This window comes from Chinchilla lanigera, unplaced genomic scaffold (genome assembly GCF_000276665.1).
Source record: "Chinchilla lanigera isolate Chin_1 unplaced genomic scaffold, ChiLan1.0 scaffold00031, whole genome shotgun sequence".
Classification (NCBI taxonomy): domain Eukaryota; kingdom Metazoa; phylum Chordata; class Mammalia; order Rodentia; family Chinchillidae; genus Chinchilla; species Chinchilla lanigera.
Genome location: NW_004955432.1, coordinates 3,433,801 through 3,447,568, shown reverse-complemented (window position 1 = coordinate 3,447,568; position 13,768 = coordinate 3,433,801). Strand labels below are relative to the sequence as shown.

Genomic DNA, 13,768 nt, shown 5'->3' with positions numbered 1-13,768 from the left:
CCGGTACCGGAGAAAAACCAAAAAAAAAAAAAAGAAAAAATCAAGGATGAGAAGAGGGGAAGTTTCATTATTGTTTTAAATTTAGCCAATTTGGTAGACTGTCAATTCTACATTAAGACTGTAAATAGAGTCAGGCATGGTGGTGCACACCTGTCATCCCAGCACTCAAGAGAGTGAGTCAGGAGGATCTCAGCCTGAACTACAGAGCGAGACCCTGTCTAAAAAACAAACAAACAAATAAAAATGGCTGTGAGAAGAACTCATTTTTGGTTAGTACTTTGAAAGTACCTAGTTAAAGAAAATTGAGGGTGGTAAAGCAAGATAGCAGCAAACAAGAGGAAACAACGTAGGTACCACTAAAGCTCTATTCTCTCAGACTGTGCTGCTTTCTGTTCACAATGGCATGTACCACTAGAATGCAAGTTCCTTGAGGGACAGCATTGTTAGTTCTCAGCTCTATTCACAAAAATAAAAGGGCTACAGAAAACATAAAGTAGGAAAAGTCCTATAAAAACCTATAGAAATTTTCCTTCTGTCTGTAGGTGCCATTTTGTGATTTTTTTTCCCAGAAAATAAGTAACTGCCAGTCAACTCACTTTTAGTTTCTACTCCCCCGCCCCTTTTTTTGAGATTGAGATCAGCCTACTCCTGTGCTCAAGTGATCCTCCCACCTGAGCCTGTCAAAGGGCTGGAGCTTCAAGCACATGCCACTGTGTCCAGTTGAGATACTGAATGTTCTGCTAAACTTGTTAAAGAGAACTTTAGTACTGCTCCAGGTGAACTCTTTCAGAAAAAGTGTAAGCATTCTTCCTTTCTGATTGATTTGTTCACAATCCAGTAGAATACCCCTGATTGTAGGTTCTGTTACCTTGGAAGTGCTGGCCTTCTCTTCGATTACTTGGCTGCTCAGGTTATGATGCTTTGATCTATGTGGGTAGAGGCAATTTTTTTTTCTGGTACCGGGGCTTGAACCCAGAACCTTCATGCTGAGCTACATCCTGAGCCCTTTTTTTATTTTTCAATTTGAAACAAGGTCACTAAGTTGCCCAGGCTGGGCTTGAACTTCTGGTCCTCCTGTCTCAGCCTCCCAGACTGCTGGGATTGAGAGACATGCGCCATCCACTCCCAGCTCAGAAGACAGTAGTTCTTGATATTGGCAGATATTTGCAAATTAAGGCGAGTGAGTGCTCTTCTGAATATATATGAAGTCACCATGGTAATGTCAACTTTAATTCTAATATACTTCTTGCATACAGTAGCTAAGAGTCCCAAAAGCTAAATGAAAACTGACTTTGCTGTTAATCTGATCATACTCCTATATATATATGCCAAAAATTAACTTGTTCTTCCATCATTTTCTTTCTGGGGAGGGGGAGAGCAGTGGTGGTAGAGTTCTGGATATCTTTGTGATTACCAGATGGAAACATTGCTTAGTTTTTTAAAAATTCATTTTCTAGCTATAATTCAGTAATTTACAAATGTAACTAAAGAAGTATTAGCGAAGAACTGGTGGTCAAAAAACTCAGTAAAAACATATTAACATATTCTTTCATTCACAGTCATAAAGCAAATTTATGCCTATAAAAGTAGATTAAGCTTGGGCCGGGGAGATGGCTCAGCGGTACAAGTGCCTGCCTGGCAAGCGCAAGGTCCTGAGTTTGATTCCCAGTACCAAAAAAAAAAAAGTACACTAAGCAAGTTTTAAAATATTTCCAAGAGCAGAATGTACATGAAACTTCCCAGAGAATACCATCATTTCTGTTGCTGATAACATATATGACTAAAGCTCTGAGAATCAGTTCGTTTAGAAAAAAAAATGTTTCGTTTCTTAGACCCTCTTTCTTTCAGAAAATGTTTTATGATATAAAATAAGCACCCACACATGCCAACTTATTCCATTTAGAGGGCTAATTCTTTGGAAAACCTACTTATAATTTTATCTCTGATATGTCAGTTGTTAAAGTAGCTTCATGTGCTTATTGATAAATGAACAGACTGTTTGCTGTATGGTAACTTATATTACTGGTTTCCCTCTCAATTTATTAAATAATTTAAGTTGGATTTGAAAAATATTTTGCTTTTAAGTGCAAAGGAGCAATTCATAAATAGCCTTTTTTTCTTGTAAAGAAAATGCTATCTGAGGCGAGTGTGCATGCCTGTCATCCCAGTACTCGGGAGGTTGAGGCAGGAGGATCGTTGCAACTTTGAGACCAGCCTGGGCTACAAAGTGAGCTCAAGGCTAGCCTGAACTGCACAGTAAGACCCTGTCTCAAAAAGACCAAAGAGAAAGGAAGGAAGGAAGGAAGGAAGGAAGGAAGGAAGGAAGGAAGGAAGGAAGGAAAGAAGGAAGGAAGGAAGGAAGAGGGAAGAAAGAGAAAAAGAAAGAAAAGAAAGAGAAAGAAAAAGAAAGAAAGAGAAAGAAAGAAAGAAAGAAAAAGAAAGAGAAAAAGAAAAAAAATACTCTCTGGTGGTTTAGAAAATGTCATGTACTCTAAGAATTACTAATTTCCAGTAGACATTATCCAAAATGCTAGATCAATGAGATTATAATTTTTCAATCTGGGTGTTACTGCTGGTGACACCTGGAGTCAGCCACAGTCATGTCTGCGGAAAGAGGTGGGCTCAGCCCAGGGTGGGACAGAGCAGGCCGGGTGCACCCAGACCCTCAGGGAGTGGGAGTTTCAAAGAGACATTGGCCCTCACTATAAAATACTTTGCCTTGTTTTCACTTTTCCCATCTACAGAACATAATCATGCTAGAAAATAAAACCCTGATATATAATACTTATAAATTATCAAATTATAAATCAGTTGAGTGAAGCTAACTCCTCATTCCTGTAGGTAGAAGAGTGAAATGCCACTTGTAGGCCACACACAAAAGTTATTATTAATTCAGTCTTCCAATGCAGACCCATAGCTGCTTATTTGTAATCATGAATGGAATTCTTTTATCTACAGGTTTCAGGAGAAAAATTTAGCAAGATTTTAGCAGAAAGAAAAATGAAGCAAAATGGTTGTTAGTCTATATTGTTTTATAAAGATGAATCCTGGTAATTTTTCTACAATCAAATGTTTTGATATACCATTCATGGTTCTTCATTGGTAAAATCACTTAAGTCTTAACTGGTTTCTTTGTTTATGTCAGGCTGTTCGAATTTTTCCAAAGCTACCACTTCTTGTAATTCTAGTAGGGTTTTTGGGTTTTGTTTTGTTTTGTTGGGGGGGGCGCTTTTTTGGTATTGGGAATCAAACTCATGACCTCGCCCTTGCCAGGCAGACACTGTGCCACTGAGCTTTATCTGTGGCCCAGGTTCTTGTAATTCTTTATTGAATGGATTCACAATTGCCACTTAAATTCTGCTAGGATAGCTTTTCATATAGTCCCAAATAATAATCACAGGAAAAGAAATGAGTATAAAAACCTAGGGTGCATATTTCCAAATGGCAAATACAGCACTAAGAGTTTCTGTAGGGTTTAAAGAGTGCCAAAGGTTGAGATTGTTTCAGACCTTTTGATATAGGGAAATAAATGTAACTCTCAACCTGCTAAATGTCAGCTATGCCAAGTTCATGTTCCCCAAAACCAAAGAATGAATTCTAAGGAACAACGGAGATTAAGAGCAGGAAAACTTTAGAGACAGATGGCTCCTGAGAGACGGGGGATCTGAAAGTGGTTTGCCAATGAGTCTACTTCTCAAAGGAAGTTTTATACAGCATGGTTTTACAACTATGATTATAGTGTAAATCATCAGGTGGGTACAACGTGGGTCAAAACTGTGATCAACCAATAAGATTGTAAGTATAGCCAGTTAGTAAGTCAAATAGCAAGTGTACATAGAACAAAGACCTTTTTAGGAAGGGATGGGTTGGGGGTCCTGATCACCCACCTGGGTGACTGATACCTATCTAGACTTGCTTGGATCAGGAGATATGTTATTTTATCCCCTCGGATGGTTTGTAGGCCTGGTTATTTTGTCTTTATCTCAAGCCCTGGCCTCCAACCAGTGTGCCTCCTGCACAGTTTTAATGTGTTCTCTTCTGTACTGACTCCCTTGAGGGTCTGTCCAATAATATTTTTACCTAATTTAGCTGTCTATAATACTTTGGCCAAAGAAATAAAATCCATTTCTCCAAATATTTTTGAAAATTATTTGGTGGCCTATACAATGCTTTCAGCTAAACCTTCCTGTGTTCCCTCCCTGTGGCATCAGCTGTCTACATGAATCCTGATGGTGGTGGAGAATGAAGGCCAAGTAGGCATGCACCTATAATCTGTCGTTGGTAATGGGTGAGGAAGTGATTTGTGTAAAAATAAGACCTCGTAAGTGGGGGGTGCAGCTTAGTGGTATCGTGCTTGCCTTGATGACAAGGCCCTGGATTCAAGGGTTCCATGCTGAGAGCCACAAAAAGGAAAAGAAAAATAAGAGTAAATAAAAAGGAGATACCTGATATCAATAAATATTTACTTCAGACTTGAAACACTTTGTTATATACTTCGTTTTGTATATAGTGTAATAAGCTTGAAAATACAATAATAGGGTCATTTGAACTAATTTCCTTTTCTAAGTTTCATTATACAAGTATTAAATGTCTTAAGAATCATTGAGTATAAGTTTTAAAAATTTAGTTTTGTCCTCCTGTCTCTTGTGAATGGTTTTGTTCCTTGGGGTTATAGAGATCTTTCTCATTAAAACAAAAACAACATTTCCATCATGTTTTCACCAACCATACTTACAGAATTCTCCCAAATCTGTTATCTATAACATGTTGGAATTAGAAGGAGAAAAACAATTGTTTTTCTTCTTTTTTCAGTGCTGGGGATTAAACCCAGGGTCTGAAGCATGTTAGGAAAAATTATGAATGCTCGTTTGAAAACAGATGCCTTATATGAAAAAGATAGTCTTACATTAAGTTTTAGGATCAATTATAAAGGACTCAAATCCTTAGCAGGAGTTCAATTCTGTGTTCAACACATATTCTCAGATATTAAAAGCAAGCATGACATGCTTTGATCTTTCAGTTATTTCCTTAGGTACATTATTTTAATTCTCTGCCAACACTGCACCCCTTATGGCTTGCACTAGGGGTCACTGCTTATATTCCTTTCTCTTGGGATGTCTTGCATACAGGGTACCAGGCACTGGAATGGTGTTGATTGTTACAGTGGTCTTCATGTTGAACCCAACGTGGTAGGAAATAGAACAAGAGAATGCTGTTACAGGTAGAAAAAGAACATAATGAAAAAAGGAAAGCCACATTTTGTATACATGCAAAAAGGCAAACACAATGACAAAATGTTTATAATAAGAAAAGCTGTAAAAGAAAGTAGAATCTATTATTAGTATATTTTAAACAATTTTATTTGCCCATAGGAAGTGGGTTAGTTTTTGTTTCCTAGGGTACTGACTAAACTAAAATGACCAGAAGTTCACTTCTAGAATATATTTTTCAGAATATTCTTATTTATTTATTGTTGCAATACTAGGGACCAAATCCAGGTGCTTCCTACCATTGCACTATGTCCCAAGCCCTTTTTATTTTTTATTTTGAGACACAGTCTTGCTAAGTTGCCCAGGCCGACCTCAAAGTTGTGATTCTCCTGCCTCAGCCTCCTGAGTAGCTGGAATTACAGGTGAATACCACCAGGAGATATTCTTCATGTGTATTTGAATATATGCATGAAATCTATCATAGCACATAAAGAACATACATTTAACCAAAAGCAGGGGGAAAAACCATACCTTTGGTACTTAGCCGTCAGAACACATTTGCATTATCAAGTCAGTGTCAGTTTGATACAACTTTTCTTGCTTTGTTAGTAAGAAAATGCATTTATATTTCCATAGCTAAAACAAATATATATTAATTTCTCGGGCAAGCAAGATTCCAGTATTAGAATGCATTTTATACAAATTATTTATAATTAAGGAATAGCACATTACTTAATCTTACAAGGAATTTATGATTGGGATGTAGTATGGCTTGTGTCTAGATGCCCCAGGCCCCAGTCTCATTTGGTCAGACCTAGGGTGTGTGATGCTGGGATTAAGGGTGTGTTACTAAATTCCTCCACTTGGTGTAGTTGGATGTGGATAATGGGAAGGCCCACCTGGGTGTGGGTGGCACCACCCAAAGAGCAAGTAGCCTGGATGGGATAACAGGGAGAGACAGGCTGCTGAGCTGCCTCCTGCCTTCTGCTCAACGTGGACTGTTTCTTTCCTGCGATGCCCCTCACCATGCTACCCTCCCCTGGAGCCAGCCAATGACAAACTCTACAAACTGTGAGCCAAATAAACCTTTGCTCCTTTAACTTTGTTTTTTCTTTCGGAGACAGGGTCTCTATGTAGTTCAGGCTGGCCTTGAGCTCACTTTGTAGTCCAGACTGGTCTCGAACTCACAACGATCCTCCTGCCTCAGCTGCCCAAGTGCTGGGATTACAGGCATGCGCCACCACGCCCGGCCCTGCTTCTTTAACTTTGGGTCTCGGGTATTTTGTCTCAGCAACAAGAAATGTAACCAAGACAGGATCTTCATCAGTAAATACGTATTTCACTAATAAATAGATAATTACTGTTTTGTTGAAGGCACTGGGCTTTTGCTATAAGATTAAGAATATATATTCAACCTCTTTGTCCCATATATAAAATATATTTTTATATAATACATATTAATATATAAATAATATAGAATATATTATATATAAATACGTATATTCTGTCATCCAAACCAAAAGCAGTTTCTCATTAGGCCAGTGTTACAAGTTGTTCAGTTCCCAGGTTCATACCAAGGAAATCTATTTACTATAATTTTAAATGAATTTAAAATTTTTAGTACCATGCTTAGGAGATAAGCCATTCACCATTTTGAAATGTTCCTCTTTTCCTGTAAGAACTGGTTTTTAGTAACAGGACAAGGAACATCAGTCCCTAGGGGCTGGCAACTAGAAAAAGGAAGAACCCCTGAGTGTGTGGGGGAGCACAGGGTGATGGTTTGGGTCTCAAGAGAGACAGTCAGGTCAACAGCAGAGGCGAGCACAGAAGTCCACTGCAGCACCAGATGAGGAAACGGGGACGGAGCGAGAAGCGAGGGCCTCACTGGATAGGCATCCGTAAGAAGTCAAGGTGGTCTTGTTGCTGCTCCCACTCAGTTATTCTGAGAAACTCAACTGTGGTTTAAAGAAAATTGGAAAAATGAAAAGTAACAAAATAATTCGTCGGATCATTATGATTAAGTACTGCCTGTGATAGAAAAATATAGTGAAAAAGAACTGACAGGAAAATTGTTCAGTTCGTGGTTCTGAACATTATATAAGAGTGGCCAAAAGAAGTTTCAGGAAAAATTTTGCTAACGTATTTGCAGCCCCAGTGTAGTTTTGCCTGTGTGTATGAAAAACCTGAGGAAGCAGATTATAGAGGAGAATTTCATCTTAGAAGCTTTTTTTTTTTTTTTTTTTGGTGGTAGTTGGGATTGAGCCCAGGGCCTTGTGCATGCACGGTAAGAACACTACCACTGAGCCACATCCTCAGCCCTTAGAAGAGCATTTCAAACTGAAGCCCATCCAGTTATTAGCTAATGATCCTCCGGCTGGACTTCAAGTATTACCACATCTTCCATGTGACCAGGTGTGTCACACCCAGTATGCTCCTCCTGGGAATGCTGGAATGCTTTAATGTTACTCTATCACTGCTTCCCTGTTCCATGCAACTGTGTCCATATGTCCCAATTTTGGTATCCTAATGAGACATGCTGAAGGTACAGGGAGGGGAAAGATGAAAACTTACATTTCATTATATTAGCAAACCAGTAATACAACATTACACATTTTATTTTTGGTCTTTTTGAGACAGGGTCTCGCTTTGCAGTTCAGGCTGGCCTTGAGCTCACTTTGTAGCCCAGGCTGATCTCGAACTTACAAGGATCCTCCTGCCTCAGCCTTCTGAGGGTCGGGATTACAGGTGTATGCCACCACACCCAGCTCATTTTTTTTTTTAAATTCTAGAAAAAGATCAAAGACCAGAGTCAATTTGACCACCCAACTCCTCTGGACCTAGAACTGCAAATCAGCCTGAGACAATGGACCTGGCAGGATGTCTTCACCTATAGACTTCATCTTGGCACACAAAATTTCAGCTCTGCTGAAACATGCGGCATGTGACTCTCCCTCTCACCTAGGTAATATCTGGCTGGGTTTCTAGAAAAGCAATATGCTAGTATTGTAGAATAATAATATACTTAATGTATTATAACATTTTTATAATATAACATTTATATTATACAGTAATATACATTTGAAGGATATTTTAGTCTATTACTTGTTTTTCAAATATGCCTGAAAAATAAAAAACAAAATATGCCTAAAAAATGTTACACATATTTATAAGTGAAAATATTTAAATGTTATCAAGTACTGGAAAACGTGTTTGATTATTATGGAAATGTAAACTAAAACTCACAAAATATACTACTAAGATCTATACCTCTTACAAAGTATATAAAAAGATCATTTGTTCCCTTCCTTTATCCTGATGGAAGAGCTGGAGAGTTTGAGCTTCAATTTTTTAACAAGTTAGAAAATGGAATCTCTTTACGCTAGCTACCAAATTGAAAGTTCTACTGTTAATCATCTACGTTTTCAAGTCACTAGGTTTCCTAGACACTTGAATGGAATCGGCAGTCATTGATGCAACCCCAACGCCAAGACTAGAACGTCGCAGTGATAGTTCCGAGGCAGAAATCTGGCGCAGTTCTTTGCGGCACAGTTTTACAGGTGTGACACCGTGCAACTGGCTCACGTTTCCTACTGGCTGAATTGGGTATGATGGTCGAGTGTGAGATTTTGTAAGCTGATTTTCATCCATGTCTGTTTTATCTTCATTGCTTAGCAACTGTCCGCTGGAGAGTGGTAAAGAGCTACTAACTGGAGGTAACTCTGAGACATCTTCCCAACACTTCTGAGCATTTGGTTGTGTTTGTAAGCTGCTTGAAGAAGTGTCTACTTCCCTTTCTCTCCCACTTAATTTCATACTTTCAGTTCTGGATGCCCATTGTAATTCCTCTGAAAGCACATGTGCCTTTTCTGGGTTCAGGACTCCACCTGCAGCATGAAGATCTAAAAATAATCCCAAAACTAAAAATTTAGAGGTTATTTTCTCAAAGTCAGATGTTTTAATAATAATCATAATATCCTAATGTAACAATATTACTATCACTCAGTATACATGATATTTTCCAGATACTTTGTTGAACAGATGTATAAATCTGAATTATTTCACTTATGGACATCTTGTATGTGAAGAACTCTGAATTTTAATTTGTGGAACAAAGTTGAGATTTTTGGTACTAGGGATTTTGTTTGGTACTTTCTAGAATCCCAGAAGCACTCTGGGTGTCTCTGGCACCTTTCTAGGTCTGCCCTCTGCTTGGCTTATTGCTAGTGAATTCCAAATACTGGCCAACTGAAGCTAGTTCTGGAGAACACTGGCTCTGCCCTATTATCTCCAGGTATACTTTGGTACTTGGCATGCTATGTATGAAAATCTGGCCTTGCTTGGCCTCCCAGCATGACAGTGGGTTTCTGCTAGCAGATCTACTCTAGGGTGTGTGCCGTACTCTCGGTTTTCCCACCATCAAAACAGAGTTGAAGCATACACCTCAGTGAGAGCGACCCCACTGGGAATGAGTGATTGAGTGAGTAAAAGACATCAAAGCTTGGGCATCCTTAAGTCAAATCTAATATCAAAGATAAAACCCGACTTAATAGGAATCCATGTAGATACTAGATCTAACCTATGAGAAATGCAAACTTTAATATATCTTGATACATGCTTTTTTATACTCTTAATCCTGTGAAGACAAAGTTTAAAAACAGGTTGTACACAGGTAGCCCCCAAGTGAAATCTTGCTCAGATATGTTTTAGTTGGCTTCCAATGTTAATAATACATGACCCAAAAGTTAAAACTTAGAAGGTTTCCTATAAAAATACAGATTTCTAGCTTTTAGAGAAAAATAATAAAAGCTAACAGTTTGTGCATAGAAACAGCAGCTGGTGCGGAGCTGCCTCTACCCATTTAGATGATTCTGCGGGTCCTACTGCCCACTCTGACTTAAGACATAATGGATAATGGATATTCTAGTTTTAAAAATTCCTCAAAAACAAAACAACTGAACTCACAAATGATATGGACCCTAACATGGAACCATACCAGATTCAAAGCTGCCCACAGATGGTGGCTCCCCAATTTTGCTGCACATTAAAGTCACCAGGAAGCTTTAAAAATCCTGCTGAGGTCACAGTGTCTGGTTCCAAAATCAGGCATCTTATTTTTAAAGATCATATGTGGAAGAGCAGAGATGGGCTCACTGCTGAGGCTCACCTCAAGCCCACCTAGAGTCTTCATAATACAAGTTTCCTTCTATAATTTTACAATTTCGGTAGCAAACTAGAGAAAGATTAATTTGCTTGAAGTCACACACCCAGCAAAAGAAGATTTCAGAGCTGGGTGTGTAGCTCAAGGGTAGAGCACTTGCCTAGCACGCCTGAAATCTGGTGTCTAATCCCCATCATTGCAAAAAACCAAACCAAAACAAAACAACAACAAAAACCCCAGGATTTCAACCCAGAAATCAAGATCTGACTCTAGTAACCTTATAGTCTGAGGTAGTGATTTAAATTAATACAAAGATAATTTTAAACAGTGAAACAGAGAAACTGCATGTCCATATAAAGTGATTTTATCCTTACAAAACATATTAGAAAACAAATACTCCATAACGGAGATACAACCACTGAGGGACCAAGATATTATAATTAAAAGATTAATTTTTCTATTTTAAAATGCCAAGAGAAGATAAATACAAGTCTTATAGGCAGACAACAAGAAAACTACTATCAAAACCCAATGAACTGCTGGGAGTGGTGGTGCGCACCTGTAATCTCAGCACTTGCAAGGCTGAGACAGGAGGATTGCCAAGAGTTCAAGGCCAGCCTGGGCTACGTAGTGAGCTAACCCAATGAACTAAAATCTGGGCATGATGGTGTGTGCCTGTGGTCTCAGCTACCACAGAGACTAAGGCCAAAGGATCACAGCTGAGAGCTGGCCAGCTTGGGCAACATAGTGAGACCACATCTCAAAAGCATATACATACAAGCATACAGAAATCCTAAGGAACTGAACACCAAGACAGTTTCATATTAGCTAGGATGTATTAGGGAACTCAGAATTTGATATATATTTTCAATGTGTGTATGTGTTTATTTGAGCGAAGGTCTCAGTATCTAGGCTGGCCTCTACCTCCAGTGACCCTCCTGCCTCAGCCACCTAGGTGCTGGGACTATAGGCATGTGCCATCACACCTGGCCTAAAGTAGCATTTTAAAATAGGATATAATATAAGATATATTCCAAATATGACTGCAAGTGTAAGTTTTAAAACATGAAACTATGAAAAGAATTATGCTAAAAATATGCTTATGAGTGATTTATTTTATTTTTTCCTATATTTTCAAGTTTTTCTATAATACTGTATTAAAATATAAAAATTATTTTTATAGCAAAAGAGTATTTAAAATGTTTCTAGGTAGAAAAACAAATCAGCTGAAATAAAATTCTTCAACAGTATTGTCAGAACTACACTTCTTAGGCAAGTTGGTCAGACAGGTGTTATCCTCACGTTCCACCTCCCAAGACTGCCTTCCAGCTGTCTGTCTATTTTCTTGAAGGGCAAGACGAGAACACAGGTTTCTCTGATTTTTGTACTATCACACCACACTGTCTAAAAGAAATGTCTAGTAGACTCAATAGTATACACACGGGCCATTTACAGACTTGCTGTGTAATTTCAGGTACCTTAACTTTGAAAATGAGTGGGGTTTTCCTGTTGTTTTTTTTTGGCTGGGATTGACCCCTGGGCTTCATACTTAAACATGCACTCTGCCACTGAGATACAACCTCCAGCCTGAAAGTGGGTTTTTAAAAAATGCTAGAATGGTAATGTTCTGATTGTTCTGTTTCTTACTTAACAGTTGTTCACTTTTCAAATTTTGGGACTTGTTTGTTTGTTTGTTTGTTCTTTGAGACAGGTCTTGCTGTGTAGTCCAGGCTGGCCTTGAACTCACTGTGTAACCTAGGCTGGCCTCTAACTTGTGGTGAACCTCCTGCCTCAGCCTCTCAAGTGCTGGGATTACAGGCATGCACCACCATGCCCAGCAACTTTTTAATTTTTGCAAATACTTCTTCAAGAAAAATTTCAACTATGTATTGTAGAAGTATTATAAAGAAATGAGTTATGTTAGTGAGTACCTCTGCGCTCCTCCATTGAGAATCAGAATGCTTAGTCTTCTTCGCAGTGTGTGAATGTTTGCATTATGTCTCTATCCTAAAACATCTCTTACTCTAGAACGCTGGACCAGCGTCAGAAAAGGAGGGACCTTCAACATATTTTAATTATAGTCTGTTCATTGTTACTTGGCCTAAGCTTCAATGCCTTCATGAGAAAATGGGCTCAGCAGATACTGGTCTCCTCTGAGTTTGAAGGTTTAATGAAACTGTTTGTGAAAATGTCTGTACATGATAACTGTAAACATAAGATAGCATAAGATACCTTTATAAAATACTACTGAGTTTTAAATTTTAAAACTATGTTAAATATGTTATATATTCAGCACATATCTTCTCATTGCACATAAGTATATTTTTTTAGCACTGGCAATGGAACCCAAGCCCTTGCACATGCTAGGCAAGTGCTCCACCAGTGAGCTACACCCCTGACTCTTTTTATAGCTTTTTAAAATTTTGAGACAAGAGTCTTGGCTAAGTTGTCAGGCTGGCCTTGAATCTGCAATCCTCCTGCCTCAGGATCCCTAGTGGCTGGGATTATCACTGCACTGGAATAAAGTTTTTTCACTGACCTCTTCATATCTTGCGTGTTCATCTTTAGTTTTCATGAAAGGTACAAATTAGGTCAACTTTTCAGGATCTATAAATTATTAGAAGAATATTCTCCAAAGGAAGGCTAATTCTTCGATAAAATGTAGACTGTGTTATTTTAGAAATATTGCTTCCTGTCTAGTTTGCTTAAAGGGGGTACATTTTAATCATAGCAGCATATTACTTTCATGACACTTCTTTACTTTTACAGAGTATTCTGTAATATTTGCTAATTTCATTTACAAAGGTGCTAATTCCACATATCTATATATAACTATGCAAGGAAAGTCTTTGTCTTAATAATGGGTTTTACTATATTAATTTCCACAGATCATAAGATCTGATTTATCTTAGAAATATATACACTTTTACCAAAAATTTCCATTGCACACCTCTTTTAATGGCAATCAGATGGCTTAGTTTACTATGAAGCAGGAAAACAACAAGTAATTTAAATTATTTTAAGTATTAAATAAGGATTACAAAAGCCATGGACTGCACATATGTAACAATAGATGATCATTTCCTACAGTTTTAGGGAGTTTATAATTTTGTTTATATAGTACTTTGTATTTTACATATTCTAAATATTTTTAGAAAGACAACTGCATTCTTCAACTGTTAAAAAAATAAAAGTTAAGGAGTTTGTAGTGGTGATCTGTGATCAGTGCTAGAAATAAAATGAGTGACTCTGCGGGCACTGTTTACATTCCAGGTGATAACTACACTGCAGAGATTCATGAATCTTTTGGGATACTTCATATTCAGCCACACTGTCCTTTAATTTTCCAATTTGATCTAAATATTTTCTGTGATGAATAGAGCTTTGTCCTCTAGAAAAA

The 13,768-nt window shown here is 38.0% G+C and overlaps 1 protein-coding gene and 1 long non-coding RNA gene across 12 annotated transcripts in view; one reads left to right on the top strand and one right to left on the bottom strand.

Annotated features, from left to right (window-relative positions):
- Positions 1 to 8,726, top strand: part of LOC106148902 — a 19,646-nt gene extending 10,920 nt beyond the window's left edge. The window contains exons 3-4 of the long non-coding RNA XR_001234654.1: positions 8,000 to 8,172; positions 8,638 to 8,726. This is a non-coding gene — a long non-coding RNA (uncharacterized LOC106148902). The remainder of the gene's footprint in view (positions 1 to 7,999; positions 8,173 to 8,637) is intronic.
- Positions 6,453 to 13,768, bottom strand: part of Kif27 (kinesin family member 27) — a 142,690-nt gene continuing 135,374 nt past the window's right edge. For 9 of the 11 annotated variants that reach the window (XM_013515990.1, XM_013515989.1, XM_013515996.1 and 6 more), the window contains one exon: positions 8,166 to 9,127. In XM_013515990.1, the coding sequence (XP_013371444.1) occupies positions 8,625 to 9,127 (503 nt within the window). In that variant the 3' untranslated portion in view covers positions 8,166 to 8,624. Of the gene's footprint in view, positions 7,166 to 8,165; positions 9,128 to 13,768 lie in introns of those variants that run through there. The other 2 variants (XM_005387957.2, XM_005387948.2) reach the window with 2 other exon arrangements.